The sequence below is a fragment of the Scardinius erythrophthalmus genome (assembly GCF_964197995.2).
Source record: "Scardinius erythrophthalmus genome assembly, chromosome: 22".
In the NCBI taxonomy this organism is placed as follows: Eukaryota; Metazoa; Chordata; class Actinopteri; order Cypriniformes; family Leuciscidae; genus Scardinius; species Scardinius erythrophthalmus.
The window spans coordinates 16,409,635-16,424,046 of NC_138242.1; the positions used below are offsets into that span (position 1 = coordinate 16,409,635).

At 38.6% G+C, this 14,412-nt stretch overlaps 1 protein-coding gene across 1 annotated transcript in view; it reads right to left on the reverse strand.

Moving 5' to 3' along the window:
* The window catches only part of dlgap1b (discs, large homolog-associated protein 1b), a gene marked incomplete at its 5' end in the record, with an annotated part of 77,959 nt that overhangs the window by 7,452 nt on the left and 56,095 nt on the right, over positions 1-14,412 (reverse strand). The window contains 3 exons of the mRNA XM_081352849.1: positions 878-1,293; positions 6,467-6,549; positions 7,388-7,773. Of these exons, the coding sequence (XP_081208975.1) occupies positions 878-1,293; positions 6,467-6,549; positions 7,388-7,773 (885 nt within the window). The remainder of the gene's footprint in view (positions 1-877; positions 1,294-6,466; positions 6,550-7,387; positions 7,774-14,412) is intronic.

A 14,412-nucleotide genomic window follows, 5' to 3' on the forward strand; every position in this document is an offset into this window, starting at 1 on the left:
TCAAAATAAAGGTCCGTCGCGCCGTCAAAATAAAATTCACCGTGCTTGCGTCACTCCCTTACCCCTCCTACCAGTTCCTATGGCCACTTGGCCAGAGCGAACGCAAACAGCAAAACCGAGTTTGGGGGAGAGTAGTTCTTAGAACAGTTTAGAAGTGGACAGTTCCTAGAACTAAGTTCCTGTAACTACTTGGTCGGAAAGCGGCTAAAGATGCATTTAGAACATTCAAATCGAACATATGAATCTCCCAAAAAAGTGCTGTTGAACTGAGAAATTTAATTCTGTCATAACTCTCAGAGTGTTTGGCATGGTAATAGTATGAGAATGTTGATAAATTTGGTCTTGGCGAAATAGATCTGCTACGCCAGAGCAAGTAAGGGACTTGCTACTGCCAATACATACAAGACACGCTGCTGTGAGCAAGACATGCTGCTACTCTTCAGTATAATATACATGAATTACCCGTAGCAAATCTATACAGGTGGAGCTGGGGAAGGTGGAGGGTTTCTGAAAGCGCACTGCTAAGGCAAATACATATGCAAGTATTTGAAGGTTGAGCAATAAGCTCATTGGCTACTGATACAGCAGGAACCAATCACCCGTGCCCTATAGAGAATGATATGAATGCAAGCGTTTCAGTTTAGGACCCATTAGTCTGCGCCATCTAGAGTTTCATTACAGAACTTTGTATTGCTGCTGAATCAAACATTCTAAATGAGTCTATAATGCCACAAAATGCTGCTGAATCAAACGTTATAAATTAATAATTAATGCCGAAAAATGCTGTTAAAACAAACATTCTAAATGAGTCTACTTCCCAGATCTATAATGCATAAAAATGCTTTTTTTTTAGGGTCATTATCTCAGAGTTACTCACTGTCTTCCGGTAGCTCATTCTCTTGCTCATCCTGTTCCATCTGTTGGCACCAGCCCTCCATCCTCTCCACCTCTGCATGCAGCAGCTTCAGAAACCAGCGTCCGTCCTGCGGACACACAGAGACTGACACTTCGCTTGCGTATTCCTCCTCCATGGCTCCATCCATCCAGGGGACCGGCGGGGGCAGAATGGAGGGGTCGAAGCCCACGTCGTTGAAGTCATCCTGGGTACAGGCATGGTAGTGGTTCCCAGAGCCCTGGATGCTGACAGTGGAAGTGGATGCATCCTGGGACGGCTGGCGGATAATGGGCCCCTGGTGGGTCTGCGTGAACTGGTCATCGCCGAGAACCTCCAGAAGATCAAGATCAGCTTGAACGGCAGTGGTGACGCTGTTAGAGCGTGTGACTCTGCGGTAGCTGGAAAGAAAAGATGAATAGTGTAGTGTATAGTTTGGTTTCGAATCATTTAGCTAAATGTACATCTAATGCTCAGAAACAATGTTGACACAAACTTTTCTATTGCGCCGTTGACAATAACAAAGACTAGATAAAAAATGTGCATCATAACAATAATTGAACTATTTTAATTAAAACATAATGTTGACAAAAATATGATGGGAAATATTAACACTTTATTAAGGTTTTCAAGGACAGTTTCATAAAGTGAAAAAGTTTGGTTGAGTAAGATTTTTTTTATGTTTTTGAAAAAAAGTCTCTTCTGCTCATAAAGGCTGCATTTATAAAATTAATAAATGGTTATTATAAACTGTAATAATAATAATAATATATATACTTTTTAACATTATAAAATGCTGAATAAAAGTATTCATTTCTTTCAAATAAAATCTTACTGACCCAACTTTTTAAACGATAGTGTATATGTTGATTTTTTGTTGTATGATGCTAAATAGTTATTGTTTGATATACATTTTTCAAATTGTTATTTAAAAAAGTTAACTAATAGTTAACTAAATGGTAATATTTGGTTAAAATGCTATAAATGCTATTTTCATTGACACAATTTAATATTTTATTCAAATATAATATATAACAATGGATGAATATGATGACAAAACATTGGCAAAAGTTGAAGAACATTTTTATCATAAAACAAACAAATATGATTAAATTGTTCCCAGTTACGAAAAGTAAAAAAAAAAAAAAAAAAAACGCTCCAAATGTACTTACGATGTTAAAATAAATTACATTAATTGGGTTGCAATTTTCTGTTGAGACTTCCTTCTAAGTAAGTGTAGACTATGATATTGAATACAAGCGTAACAAACACAGACACACACACACATCTCCTCTCCTTTAGGAATAGAGAAGGATAACATATCAAAGCGATCTGGCTTAGATCTGCTACTCTGTGTTTGCCTGGTGTGTGTGTGTGTACTGGAGAGGTATGACACCTGCTCTATTCAGATGCACTGAAGCACACTGACATCTCTCACCATACCCTGAGTGTGTGTCGCCTCTGTGTGTGCCCGTGCATCTGAGCGTTTTAATATTGAGTTATTGGAAGGCACAACAAAAAAAACGATAGCACATACAGGCCATAAACTGCTAGGATTTCTTTAATCTTTTTCATGGACTTAGTGTGTTTTTATCCATCCATCTAGTAATCTGCGTCTGTTCTCCTCCACTACATTTCTGAGTTCTGATATCTTTTTGAACCATTTGTTTTCCATTAAAGACCATTTTAGATTGTGTGTGTGAATGTGTGTGTGTGTGTGTGTGTGTGTGTGTGTGTGTGTGTGTGTGTCAGAAAGGCCTGTTTCATATCAGCTAACTACTTCCTGTAGAGAGGAAGAGAGACAAATAAAGGGTGCATGAGAGAGAGAGAGAGAGAGAGAGAGAGAGAAGAGAGTATTCATTTCTTGTTCCGCTCACATGGTAGTAATCATTGCCTTCTGTAAATCATATCATAAGAAAACGTTTGTGTGTGTGTGTGTGTGTTCATGTTCATAGTTAAATGTAACTATGGCAAACAGTTTTACAGCAGATTCTCTGAGCCTGAAATATCTGTCATTATCTGTCCCCAAAAAAACATATCTGGACACAGTATTGTTCATGTTCATATGATGATCTAAACTTGAGAGGAGTACAGACTTCATACATCCATACACTGATATCAGTTTACCGGTGTACAACGACTGGAACGTTTGTAACAGCCATCCAATCAGGCTGAATCTGGATATTCTGTGTATGCATGAGACGGTCTGTGATCAGAGTGGGCTTGACGTTTGAGGCTGAAACTAACCTATGGTGCATTCAGTGCTTTACATATTAACTAAAGCTATCAATAGACATGAGAACACCCACACACACACTCATGCTGCTTCTAGCAGGGGTGGGCCGCATGGTAAAGCCACTAGGACCACCACAGCACCAAAAACTCCACAGGGTGTGACAGGGAAGACACCAGGGTCAGAAGTCGACTTTAGTTTTATCAAAAGACAACATGTACTTTAAAGAGCAAATTTACCCTTATAATGTTTTTTTTAATCTAATTCTTTCCCATATCTATCTATCTATCTATCTATCTATCTATCTATCTATCTATCTATCTATCTATCTATCTATCTATCTATCTATCTATCTATCTATCTTCGTCCGTCTGTCCATCCGTCCCTTTGTCTGTCTGTCTGTCTGTCTGTCTGTCTGTCTGTCTGTCTATCTATCTATCTATCTATCTATCTATCTATCTATCTATCTATCTATCTATCTGTCTGTCTGTCTATCTATATCTGTCTGTCTGTCCATCCGTCCCTTTGTCTGTCTATCTATCTATCTATCTATCTATCTATCTATCTATCTATCTATCTATCTATCTATCTATCTATCTATCTATCTATCTATCTATCTGTCTGTCTATCTATATCTGTCTGTCTGTCCATCCGTCCCTTTGTCTGTCTGTCTGTCTGTCTGTCTGTCTGTCTGTCTGTCTGTCTATCTATCTATCTATCTATCTATCTATCTATCTATCTATCTATCTTCGTCCGTCTGTCCATCCGTCCCTTTGTCTGTCTGTCTGTCTGTCTGTCTGTCTGTCTGTCTATCTATCTATCTATCTATCTATCTATCTATCTATCTATCTATCTGTCTGTCTATCTATATCTGTCTGTCTGTCCATCCGTCCCTTTGTCTGTCTGTCTGTCTATCTATCTATCTATCTATCTATCTATCTATCTATCTATCTATCTATCTATCTATCTATCTATCTATCTATCTATCCATCCATCCATCCATCCATCCATCCATCCATCCATCCATCCATCCATCTATCTGTCTGTCTATCCGTCCATCTATCTCTGTCTGTCTATCTATGACAAGTGTTGGAGATCAACAGTTTGTCAATATGTGTTATCAAACATGTCTGACTACATGTTATACTGCACCTCCCTAGAGCTAAAAAAAGTCAGGCGTAAGTGGTTTGGGCCACAGCCACAGGGGAAGACAACTCATTCCTTAATTCCCTTCGTTCCTACTGCACAGAGGAAGAAAAGAGTGTATGACATGCTAAATGAGTCTCTGCATACAGTTCAAGGGCTCTGACTTCATCAGGAAACAAGAGCAGACCTGTGCTAGGAGAGCTGTCTGTGTGTGCGTGTGTGTGTGTGTGTGCCGGTGTTTTACAGCTGTATTCCCTCTCAGTTACAAAGGCATGCTTCAGCAAAGTCCAAATACCGGCGACCTGTGCGAGTGTGTGTGGGTTATGTGTGTCCCTCTCTCACTGTCTAGGAATCTGCTGCCCTCAACTCCTCAACGCTGGCAGTTACCAGCCACAACCTCTAAAATCTTTAAAATATGTGGGAAGAACAAAACACTTAACTTGGGGGTTAAGATGTCCCTAGGCCGGACATCACTTTTGGCCACTACTGTACATGAGCAGCAACCCAGTGCTCAACGCATCATACAGTGGGAAAGTTTGATGTTAGCATGTTGCTAAACTAACAACACAACACTCAAGATAGTAAAACAGTCCAATGTTAAATTCCAAATTGTAATACTTATCAATATTGAACAAAAATAACTTGTATACTAACTAATATTTCATTGTTAGTATGTAGTTAATCTAACAATGCAATACTCTAAAAATGTATGAATGCAGGGTAAAATAGTCGATTTTAAACAAAATATTTTTTAAACATAACATAACTGAATAAAATATATTTAAAAACAGTGTTTTGACGTCAACACATTGCTAAGCTAACAACAATACTCTAATAAGCCTAAAACACAACATACAGAAATATTGGGTAAAATGGTCTATTTTCCAGGTTTACCAAAAGCTTTGGCTCAATTCAATTCTCAATTGGCTCAAAAGTTCAGATCTCCTAAGAATTAGTTTCTTGTTCACATCAGATTTGAATTTCTTATTGATGTGTTGTGTTTTGGCACATGTGTGCAAAAGAACAAGTACAATTGTCTACAATTTGCAAAATGACTAAATGCACATGGCTTGTTGATCAAGACCGATGAGTTGATTCTCAGCAAAACTGTCAAACTCTTCAACACTTCTAAACATTCTTTCATTGTGTGAGCCATCACATGCAAAATGATCCAGTCAGTGATCAAATTCTGCCAGACATGATATATTCTATAAATATTAAAATGTGACAATTGCACTTACTGTTTAGAGAATGTTAAGACTGTTAAAAATGTGTGAGTGAGAAAAACGTGGTTGAGAGTATGGTCTGAGATGCCTCAAAACGCTGACTCTATAGATAGTTCGCTAGGTTTATAAGCAGAGCAACTGACTCTGAACATAACTGACCTTCTGTAAAACTACTGTTTACACACAGTATGCATATGTGTGTGTGTGTGTGTGTAACATTTGTTCTGGCATTTGATCTGGACTCTTGGGCAGTAATTTAGCTACGAGATGTGGATTTTACGATGCTTTGGCTGGGCCTATAGCTGAACTTTAAGGGGAAAACACACAGAGACTGAACATCTAATGGCCCTAGCACTCTCTCTTTCACTCTACCTCCTCCTGGCCTTATGTCCCTCCCTCTCACAGGGTGCTAAAACAGTGACATCTGAGGGTGCGCGAGTCAGAGAAAGCAAAAGAAAGCGAGCGAGAGAGAGAGAGGTAAGACAGGGGGTCGATATTTGACCATGCCTGTGACCCAGCAGCCTGCCTTGCTTCATAATGGGCACAGCAACAGATGGCGGTGCACGAACACACAGACACACTCGCATACACACAGAGCAGCTGTCTCTCTGCCTCCCACTCCTTTACCCTTTCAGAAGGCCCCAGTGTCCAAACCACCATGATATGGACAGCTGTGTGTGTGAAATAGAGAACGGGAGGGTTTTTGTCACAGGAACATGTGCTTGAAATGACATCTCTCTCTCTTTCACTTTCTTTTCTCTCTCTTCTTACAGCTTCCATTTTTTCAGAAGCTTCAATAGTCATTATCCTCACATCTGTAATGTTTTCAATGACTTTGTCTTGTTTATATGAGCACATGATTGGAGATAAAAGCTAGAGATGTAATGAAATATGCTGCTACTGGGGTGTGTGTGTGTGTGTGTGTGTGTGTGTGTGAGAGAGAGAGCGTATGGGTGTAGATAAACTTACCTACTCTCCTCTTCTACTTGAATGCCGACAGACTGAAACTTGCAGTGCACTTCTGATTGGCTGGCTTCCTCAGGACCGTCAACCTTAACACAGACACACACACACATTCAATATGGAGGCTGGGTGTCTACAGTACATTTTGAAATGTTATTGTTAAATGTACTACTGTCCATTTGTTGTTGTTTGTACTTGAGGCCTTTTTAAATGGTCCTTTGTGAATATTTTAGTACCAAATGATGTAGGTGTAAAGCAAGAAATGATTAGAAATATGCAAATTGCTCAATTTATTGATGCATACTCAATAATCAGATAATGTACTGGAGATAAAAAGGCTGTGTTCCCAAACTTAGTACGCTGCCTACCTAAACAGCATATTTGGGCATCATAGCATGTAAAATACTTGTGCATACTCAATAACTAGAAAATATACTGCAGACAATGGATGTGCTCATAAAAAACGCTCATAAATGTATGCTGAGTTTCTAGACAGCATCCATTAGGTATCATAGTGTATACAACATAGATGGCTACTCAATAATCAGAGAATATACTGCTGATTATTAATGACTAGACAGCATTTATGGACATAGTGTACACAGTCTTAGAACATACTAAATAATTCCAGTATATACTGTAAATAATGCCTGGCTGAATTTAAAATAGCATACTGGCATACTAATCTTACAATTTTTGCCAAATCTTTGTGTGGCAGAAATAGTAAGAGCAGTACACTATTCTGAAGGTTTTGAGAGACAGAGACCGTATTTCTCCACATACACAAAAAGTGTGTTGTTTCTTTTCTTGTAAACACTGCTGTGCTTAAGCTCATATTTGATTCTCTGTTTTGTGTTTTCTTTGTTAGTTTAGTATTGCTAGCCTGTAACCCTATAGGCAAGGCAGATGTGATTGTGTGTGGCCAACCTGTATCCCTATGGACAGGCACTTCCTGAGGGCGTCTTTCTTAGCGTCCTGTGCGATGCGTGTTACGCTGGTGGCGCTGGCTGTGGTGATGGTGATGGTGCTGTTGGTCACATGCTGGCTGGCTGGGCCGTGGACTTGAGCGTTCGCTGCCTCAATGGCTGCCGTCAGGGCCTTCATGCTATCGATGCTCTCAGTGGAGTTGCTGAGGCCCGACTGGACCGCTGCTAAGGCCCGGTTTGCAGGGCCAGCACCGGTGAGCTCATTGTAGGCATCCTGTGCTGATTCTGTGCTGCTCTGGGCTGTTATAGAGATGTATGGTCTGGTGGGTGTTGACCTGGGTGGGACCGGGGGCGGAGTTTTCTTGTAGGTTGTTATACATGATGATACTGTGGAGTGGGAGGAAGTGATAGGTTACTAAGTGACACAACTAGGTAGCGCATTCATCAATTGACAATTTAGTTACATTTATTTAAAAGTCAAAATATAACGGTAATAATCGCAGGTTCATGATCTGAAAATGGACAAAAAGACGTGGAAGTAAATTTAGAGTACCATGGACCTATTTGAAGTACTATAGAGAACAATATAATAGAATACAAGCACGGCAGAGATGAGTAGAATACAGCAAAACAGAGTCAAGTTCAGTCACGTTGATGGGATTAGAATAAAGTTGCATACAACAAAATAGAGTAGAACAAGTAAACAGAATAGAGTAGACTGGCATATAATAGTATAGAGTTAAAGTAAAACAGAATTCAGTAACATAGAACATAACAAAGTTGAGTAAACACAGTTGAATAACTGCAGAGTTGAGCAGAAATAAATTACTGTAGAATAAATTAGAACAAAGTTTAGTGAAGTACATTAGAGTACAATGAAGTTGAGCCGAGGAGAACAGAGTAGAATAAAGTTGTGTATAGCAGAAAAGACGCTAATAGAGTAGAACATAATAAAGTTGAGAAGAATAGCCTAAAGTAACCTAAAATATAATAGAATAGGGCTGAGTAGAGTTTGAATAGAGTAGAGAATAAAGTACAATAAAACGTTTTGTACAGTAGAATAGACTGGCTTATAATAGTATAAAGTAAGAGTAGAACATCATTTAATAAAGTAGAGCAGAGTAAAGATAAGTAGAATACAGTAGAATTACACTTTTGAACGGAGTACAACAGAGTTGAGTGGGAGAGAACAGAGTGAAGTAGAGTTGAATATAATACAATAGAGTTGCATAAAACAGAATAGTGAAGAGAAGTTTAGTATAAAAACAAATAGAGAACATTAGAATAGAATTGAGTAGAATAAAGCATAAAAAAGTATACGAATGCTAGGTAAAAAATTTTTGGTCAGAGTGTAGTAGTGTGCAGAAAGGTAGAGCAATCTTTTAGAGTACAGCACTGTAGAGTTGCAGAGTAAAACTACAAAAAGAGTTTGGCATTACTGTCCCAAAAATCATCCATCTATTTCTGCTCTCTCTGTTCTTCCTGCCTGTATTGCTTAGAATAGCACAGCTGCTGGAGAAGACTAAACACTGTGTGTGTGTGTGTGTGTGCGTGTGTGTGTGTGTGTGTGTGTGTGTGTGTGTGTGTGTGTGTGTGTGTGTGTGTGTGTGTGTGTGTGTGTGTGTGTGTGTGTGTGTGTGTGTGTGTGTGTGTGTGTGTTTGTGTGCGTGTGCGCTTGTGTGTATGTGTGTGTGTGTGCTCAGAGACTAAACAGTGGCAGTCCATTTTCTTACAGCTCCCTCATTTCCTGCTTTTGGCAGGAGCAGGTTAGCGCAGGCCCAGGCCCAGACACACACACACACACACACACACACACACACACACACACACACACACACACACACACACATCACTCCTGGACACATGAAGGGAGCGGATTAGATCGGAAGATCTCTCTTTTGCTTTATGACATCTGAGTGTACGAGAGTGCGTGTGTCTGTTTTAGATTATAGCACTGTAAGAAGATCATGCTCTGTGTTTTAACAGCTCTCTCTCTCACACACACACACACACACACACACACACACAGAAGGGATGTGGAACAGGTTTGTGACTGCTCCGTGTCTGAATCTATGTAAACTGGGTCACAGTGCATGCGGAAAGTAGGCCAGGCTTTCTCTTTAAACTATTACAGCAACCGAGCCGGGCACTGTGTGTGCTTGTTCTCACCTGTGTGTATGAGCCTGTGTCACGTGTCAAGCATGTATGTGTGTGTTCTCTGACCCACCCAGTACTGCGGTTTATTTCTAAAGCCTTTCCTCTCTCGCTCGCTCTCTCTTTCTATGTGACAAAGACAAACCACAGGTCAAACAGCCCAAAACATCCAGCCACCTGGAGCCCTTTAAAATACAGATGTGAGTTTCCAAGCTAAAAACAGTCTGGATTTTTTTTTTTTTTTTATCTTATCACACAATAGTAATAGCCTTGAGAATCTCATTACCAAATATAAATATTCTTCCTGTCTTTGTTTAAATAGATGAATACAAATATAAATGTAAACTATGTAAAACACAGGCTAAATGCACACTACTGTGCCAAAGTTTGGGTTATAATATTTTAAAATGCTTTTATAAGAAATCACATATGCTCATAATGAGTTTATCTGATCCACAATACAGTGAAATATTATTATAATTTAAAATGACCGTTTTCTATTTGAATATATTTTAAAATGCAATTCATTATTGTGATAGAAAAACTGAATTTGCAGCATTATTACCCCAGTCACATGATCCTTCAGAAAAAAATATACTATGCTGAATTAGTGCTCAAGAAACATTTTTTATTTCTTATCAACGTTGACAACAATTGTGTTGCTTAATATTTTTGTGGAAATCGTTATATTGCAGGATTCTTCGATGAACAGAAAGTTCAAAGAACAGCATTTATTCGAAATAGAAATGTTTTGTAACATTATACTGTCACTTTTGATCAATTTAATGCATCCTTCCTGAATAAAGGTATTCATTTCTTTTTCTTTTTTAATAACTGAACCCAAACTTTTTAATGGTAGTGTTATATAAATACAAAAGACAACACACACACACACACACACACGTTGTGTTTTCATGTTTTAAAGGGACTTTCTATAGACATAATGATTTTTATAATGTACAAACTGTATATTATGTCGCCTAAACCTACCCATCACAGAAAACTTTCTGCATTTTTATATTTTCAAGAAAAAGCACTTAGAGTGATTTATAAGCTGTTTTCCTAATGGGGAACAAAAAATGTCCCCACAAGGACAAGGATTTTGGATAATGCCATCATTCTGGGGACATTTTGTCCCCATAACGTAGGGTTTACAGGACACACACACACACAAACACACACACACAGACACTGATACACACTGACACACACACACATGCCCCTTCTGCACAAAAGCATGCCAGGAAGGTCAATGGGTTGTCTGGACTCCACAAAGTGAAGAGGAAGTCAGTTGCCAGAGAGCTGTCAAAGTCTTTTTAGAGGCCAAAACGTCTCAAAAATAGTGTTTTTCTAACATGGGCAACCGCAGTATGATATATTCTCTAACACCAGATGTGTAGGACATATCCCAAACGACGTTATTTTCACCTACACACACACGCGCGCACAAAAAAGGCAGCGAATAAAAACAAGTCATGCCATGTTAGCGGCATTACTGACTACCTCATAGTTTCCACGGATACACTTTGATGTTTGGATCATGGAAGCGTCACGCCTCCAAAACCACACACACACACACACACACACATACGCTCTCAAGGCCATCGTGTTTATCCAACAGTTGGGAAGTGGAGTGTGATAGAGAATTCCTGAACTCCAGCAGGCAGGAACGGAGAAAGAAAAACTCCCCGAAATGCTTTCGTCTAACTTTCTCTCAACAAAAACGGTCTTAACATCTGCCGCTTGTCTAACACAATCCGAGCGCTACTGCAAACAAATGCAGCAACTAATTCTGGGGATTGGGATTGGAGTTAAACTCTCTGAAAGTTCAGCTCAAATCTGAGAGCGAGTGATGCGAAAACTAAACCGCACGCATGCATGCTAGCTTCGAAGCAATTCAGCCTGTTGGTTGAACATTAATTGGCTGCGTTCTTGGCCGATAAAGTATTTCTCGATTCAAAAGAGTGAAAGAATGAGCGAGAGGTTAAAGAGGAGGAGGAGAGGGACTCTCCTGAATGACAAAACCCCTTTTGGCCCCCGGCCCACAAACTCCTCTTTGTGAGGCACTTCAAACGAGCGGTCGACGGAGGAGTGTGAATGGTGGATCTCCTGGCTAAAAAACACACCACCCCCCGCCCGGGCCAGCGCTGTATCAAAGACGTCCCCTGCTCAACCCCCTTCACTGCCCCCCCTCTATCATCCATTCATTCCTTCTTTTCGGCCCCTGCCCGGAGAAACTCCCCTTTCAGCCTCATGCTTCATTAGGAGGGGAGATTGAACGCACCTCTGGGCATTATGACGTCTGGATGCGGACGAGTCCGACGTGAGTGTGTGTGTGCGTTTGTGTGGAAGCGACAAAAACCATAAAACTTATTCAAACAGGTTAGTTGGGCTCCCTCTAGCAGATGCCAAGGGAATTATCGCAAAACACAAAGCGCTATAAAGCCAGAGGAGGGGCCACAGTGTGTTTTTGTGTGTGTGTGTGTGTAAGCAGGCCAGGGTGCAGAATGACAGTTCGGCCCAGCTGCCGTGTGTTTAGAAAGGGGCTGGTCACCGTTCGTCTTTCTCTCTGTCCCTTGCTCTCTTTTTCCAAAGCCAGCTGGAGTCCTTTGTGATAGTGTAGCCGTGGAAACAAGGAGGAACATGAAATCCGTGGCCTTTCTATAAAACAGCGTGTGCGTGTAAAAAAAAAAAAGAAAAAGAAAAAGATAGGGATAAAAACAGACCAGCCAGTATTGAACAAAAAAAGCCAATTTTTTTTTTTTTTTGAAAATGCAGCGCTGACTGTTAACTGTAAACTGTGAGTGCATGTGTTTACTAACAGTGTGCCTGACCTACTTTTGCTTGTTCTAAGTTCATACACATGGCCAGTTTCCCTGCAGCTGTCAATCAGTGACAAACACACCCATATGCACGCTTACAAACAAACACACACGCATGCGCCGACAGTTGACACATTAAGTGTCATAATCATAGTTCAAAGAAGGAATAAAACACAGACTAGACGGTTTATGGCAGTTCAGTTAGGTAAGTGTGAGATTATATATGTGCCGTGGTTTATAAATAAAACAAATGTAATAAATAAGATAAAATAAAATAAATAGAATAAATTAAATTAAATATGAATGCAAAAACATTTATAATTTGATTAAATAATGAATTTATTAAAACAAATAATTAAAAAACGAATTATTAAAAAATTAAAAAAAACAAAACAAATACTAAATGCTAAATAATAAAACAAAATAAATATAATTTTCTTTCTGAATGTATAAACGCACAAAAAAAAACGCACAAAAAAAACCAAAACATTTTATTTTCTAAATGCAAAGGTAATGAGCTTTGAAACCTTAACTTTACTCTTCAAAGTTAATGGGAGTAGGAATCTGCAGGGGTGCAAGATCTTAACTCAGGTGATGAATATCTTTCTCTCAAGTCTGTAAAGACAGACATGCCCTGGAGGAGGACAAGAGAGGCAGGGATGAATGAGGGGAAAGAGAGAGAGAGAGAGACACACACACACACACACACACATAAAAGAGGATGAGATTAGTTTTAGCGGCCCATTTGCTTTAGTTCCTGTCAAGCATTCCTGACACCAGTCAAAGTGAGAACACACACACACACAGACACCAAAACCATTCGGATACGCAAAGACACAATAAAACCGCGAGACACATTCAACTTGACAGAAGTCTAAAATTATAATTTAATACACACGCACACTCCTGACACACAAATGATCTCTGCCTTTACACTCCCTAATCAGTCTACATACCTGTCTGATTACACATTACATCTGCTTGACGGCTCACCAAGTGTGAGTGTTTGTGTGTTTGCATAAGGATAGATGCATCCTGCATTGCTCTCTTCCAGGAATGAAAGGAAGACACACACTCATATGTACCTAGCTATCTTCCAAATATAGACGTACAATAGAATAAATACTAAAAAAGCTAATTATATTTAGTAAATCAAAGACCAAACACACACACACACACACACACACACATACATACATACATACATACATACATACATACATACATATATATATATATAAAATTACTAAACAAATCATTTAATAAATTATATTGGTTTACTAATTATATATACTGTATGTATATATAGTGCGTGTATATATATATATATATATGTATATCTTTATTTTTAAATACTTACCTAATACTAAATATTCACATTCTCATACTAAAATATTATATAAATGGAGTAATAAAAATCCATATAAATGGAGTAATCCATATAAATGGAGTAATATATATATATATATAATCTAAATATTTAAAAATATATATTATTACATGTTAATTTATTGTTAAACAATTTTAATTTTTAATTAAGAAATATTTTAAATGTATTTTGAATATACTTAATTACTTAAAATTAACTAATTAATATATTATTTAAAAAAGATAGATAGATAGATAGATAGATAGATAGATAGATAGATAGATAGATAGATAGATAGATAGATAGATAGATAGATAGATAGATAGATAGATAGATAGATAGATAGATAGATACAAAGAATGTAAGTAGCTATGGAATGTATGAACTTAGTGTGTGTTTGTTCATTTGAAGGTCTTTAGGTCGAGATCTTGTACATCTCAAGAGGTCAGAGGCCTGACACTCATGCATTTACATCTAAATACAAAGGAATGTGGTCAAGAGTTCACACCCAGACTTATATTTGCAGCACACCCAACACGCAACTCATGAGATGAGCCATGAATTAATTCAAATAAATGAACTGTCATCTGAGCAACAGTACTGATTTTAATCTAACCAACTTTCCAGCGGTCTAACCACCCTAATAATTACCCGTAACTCACCTAGCCTATCTCTATTTCC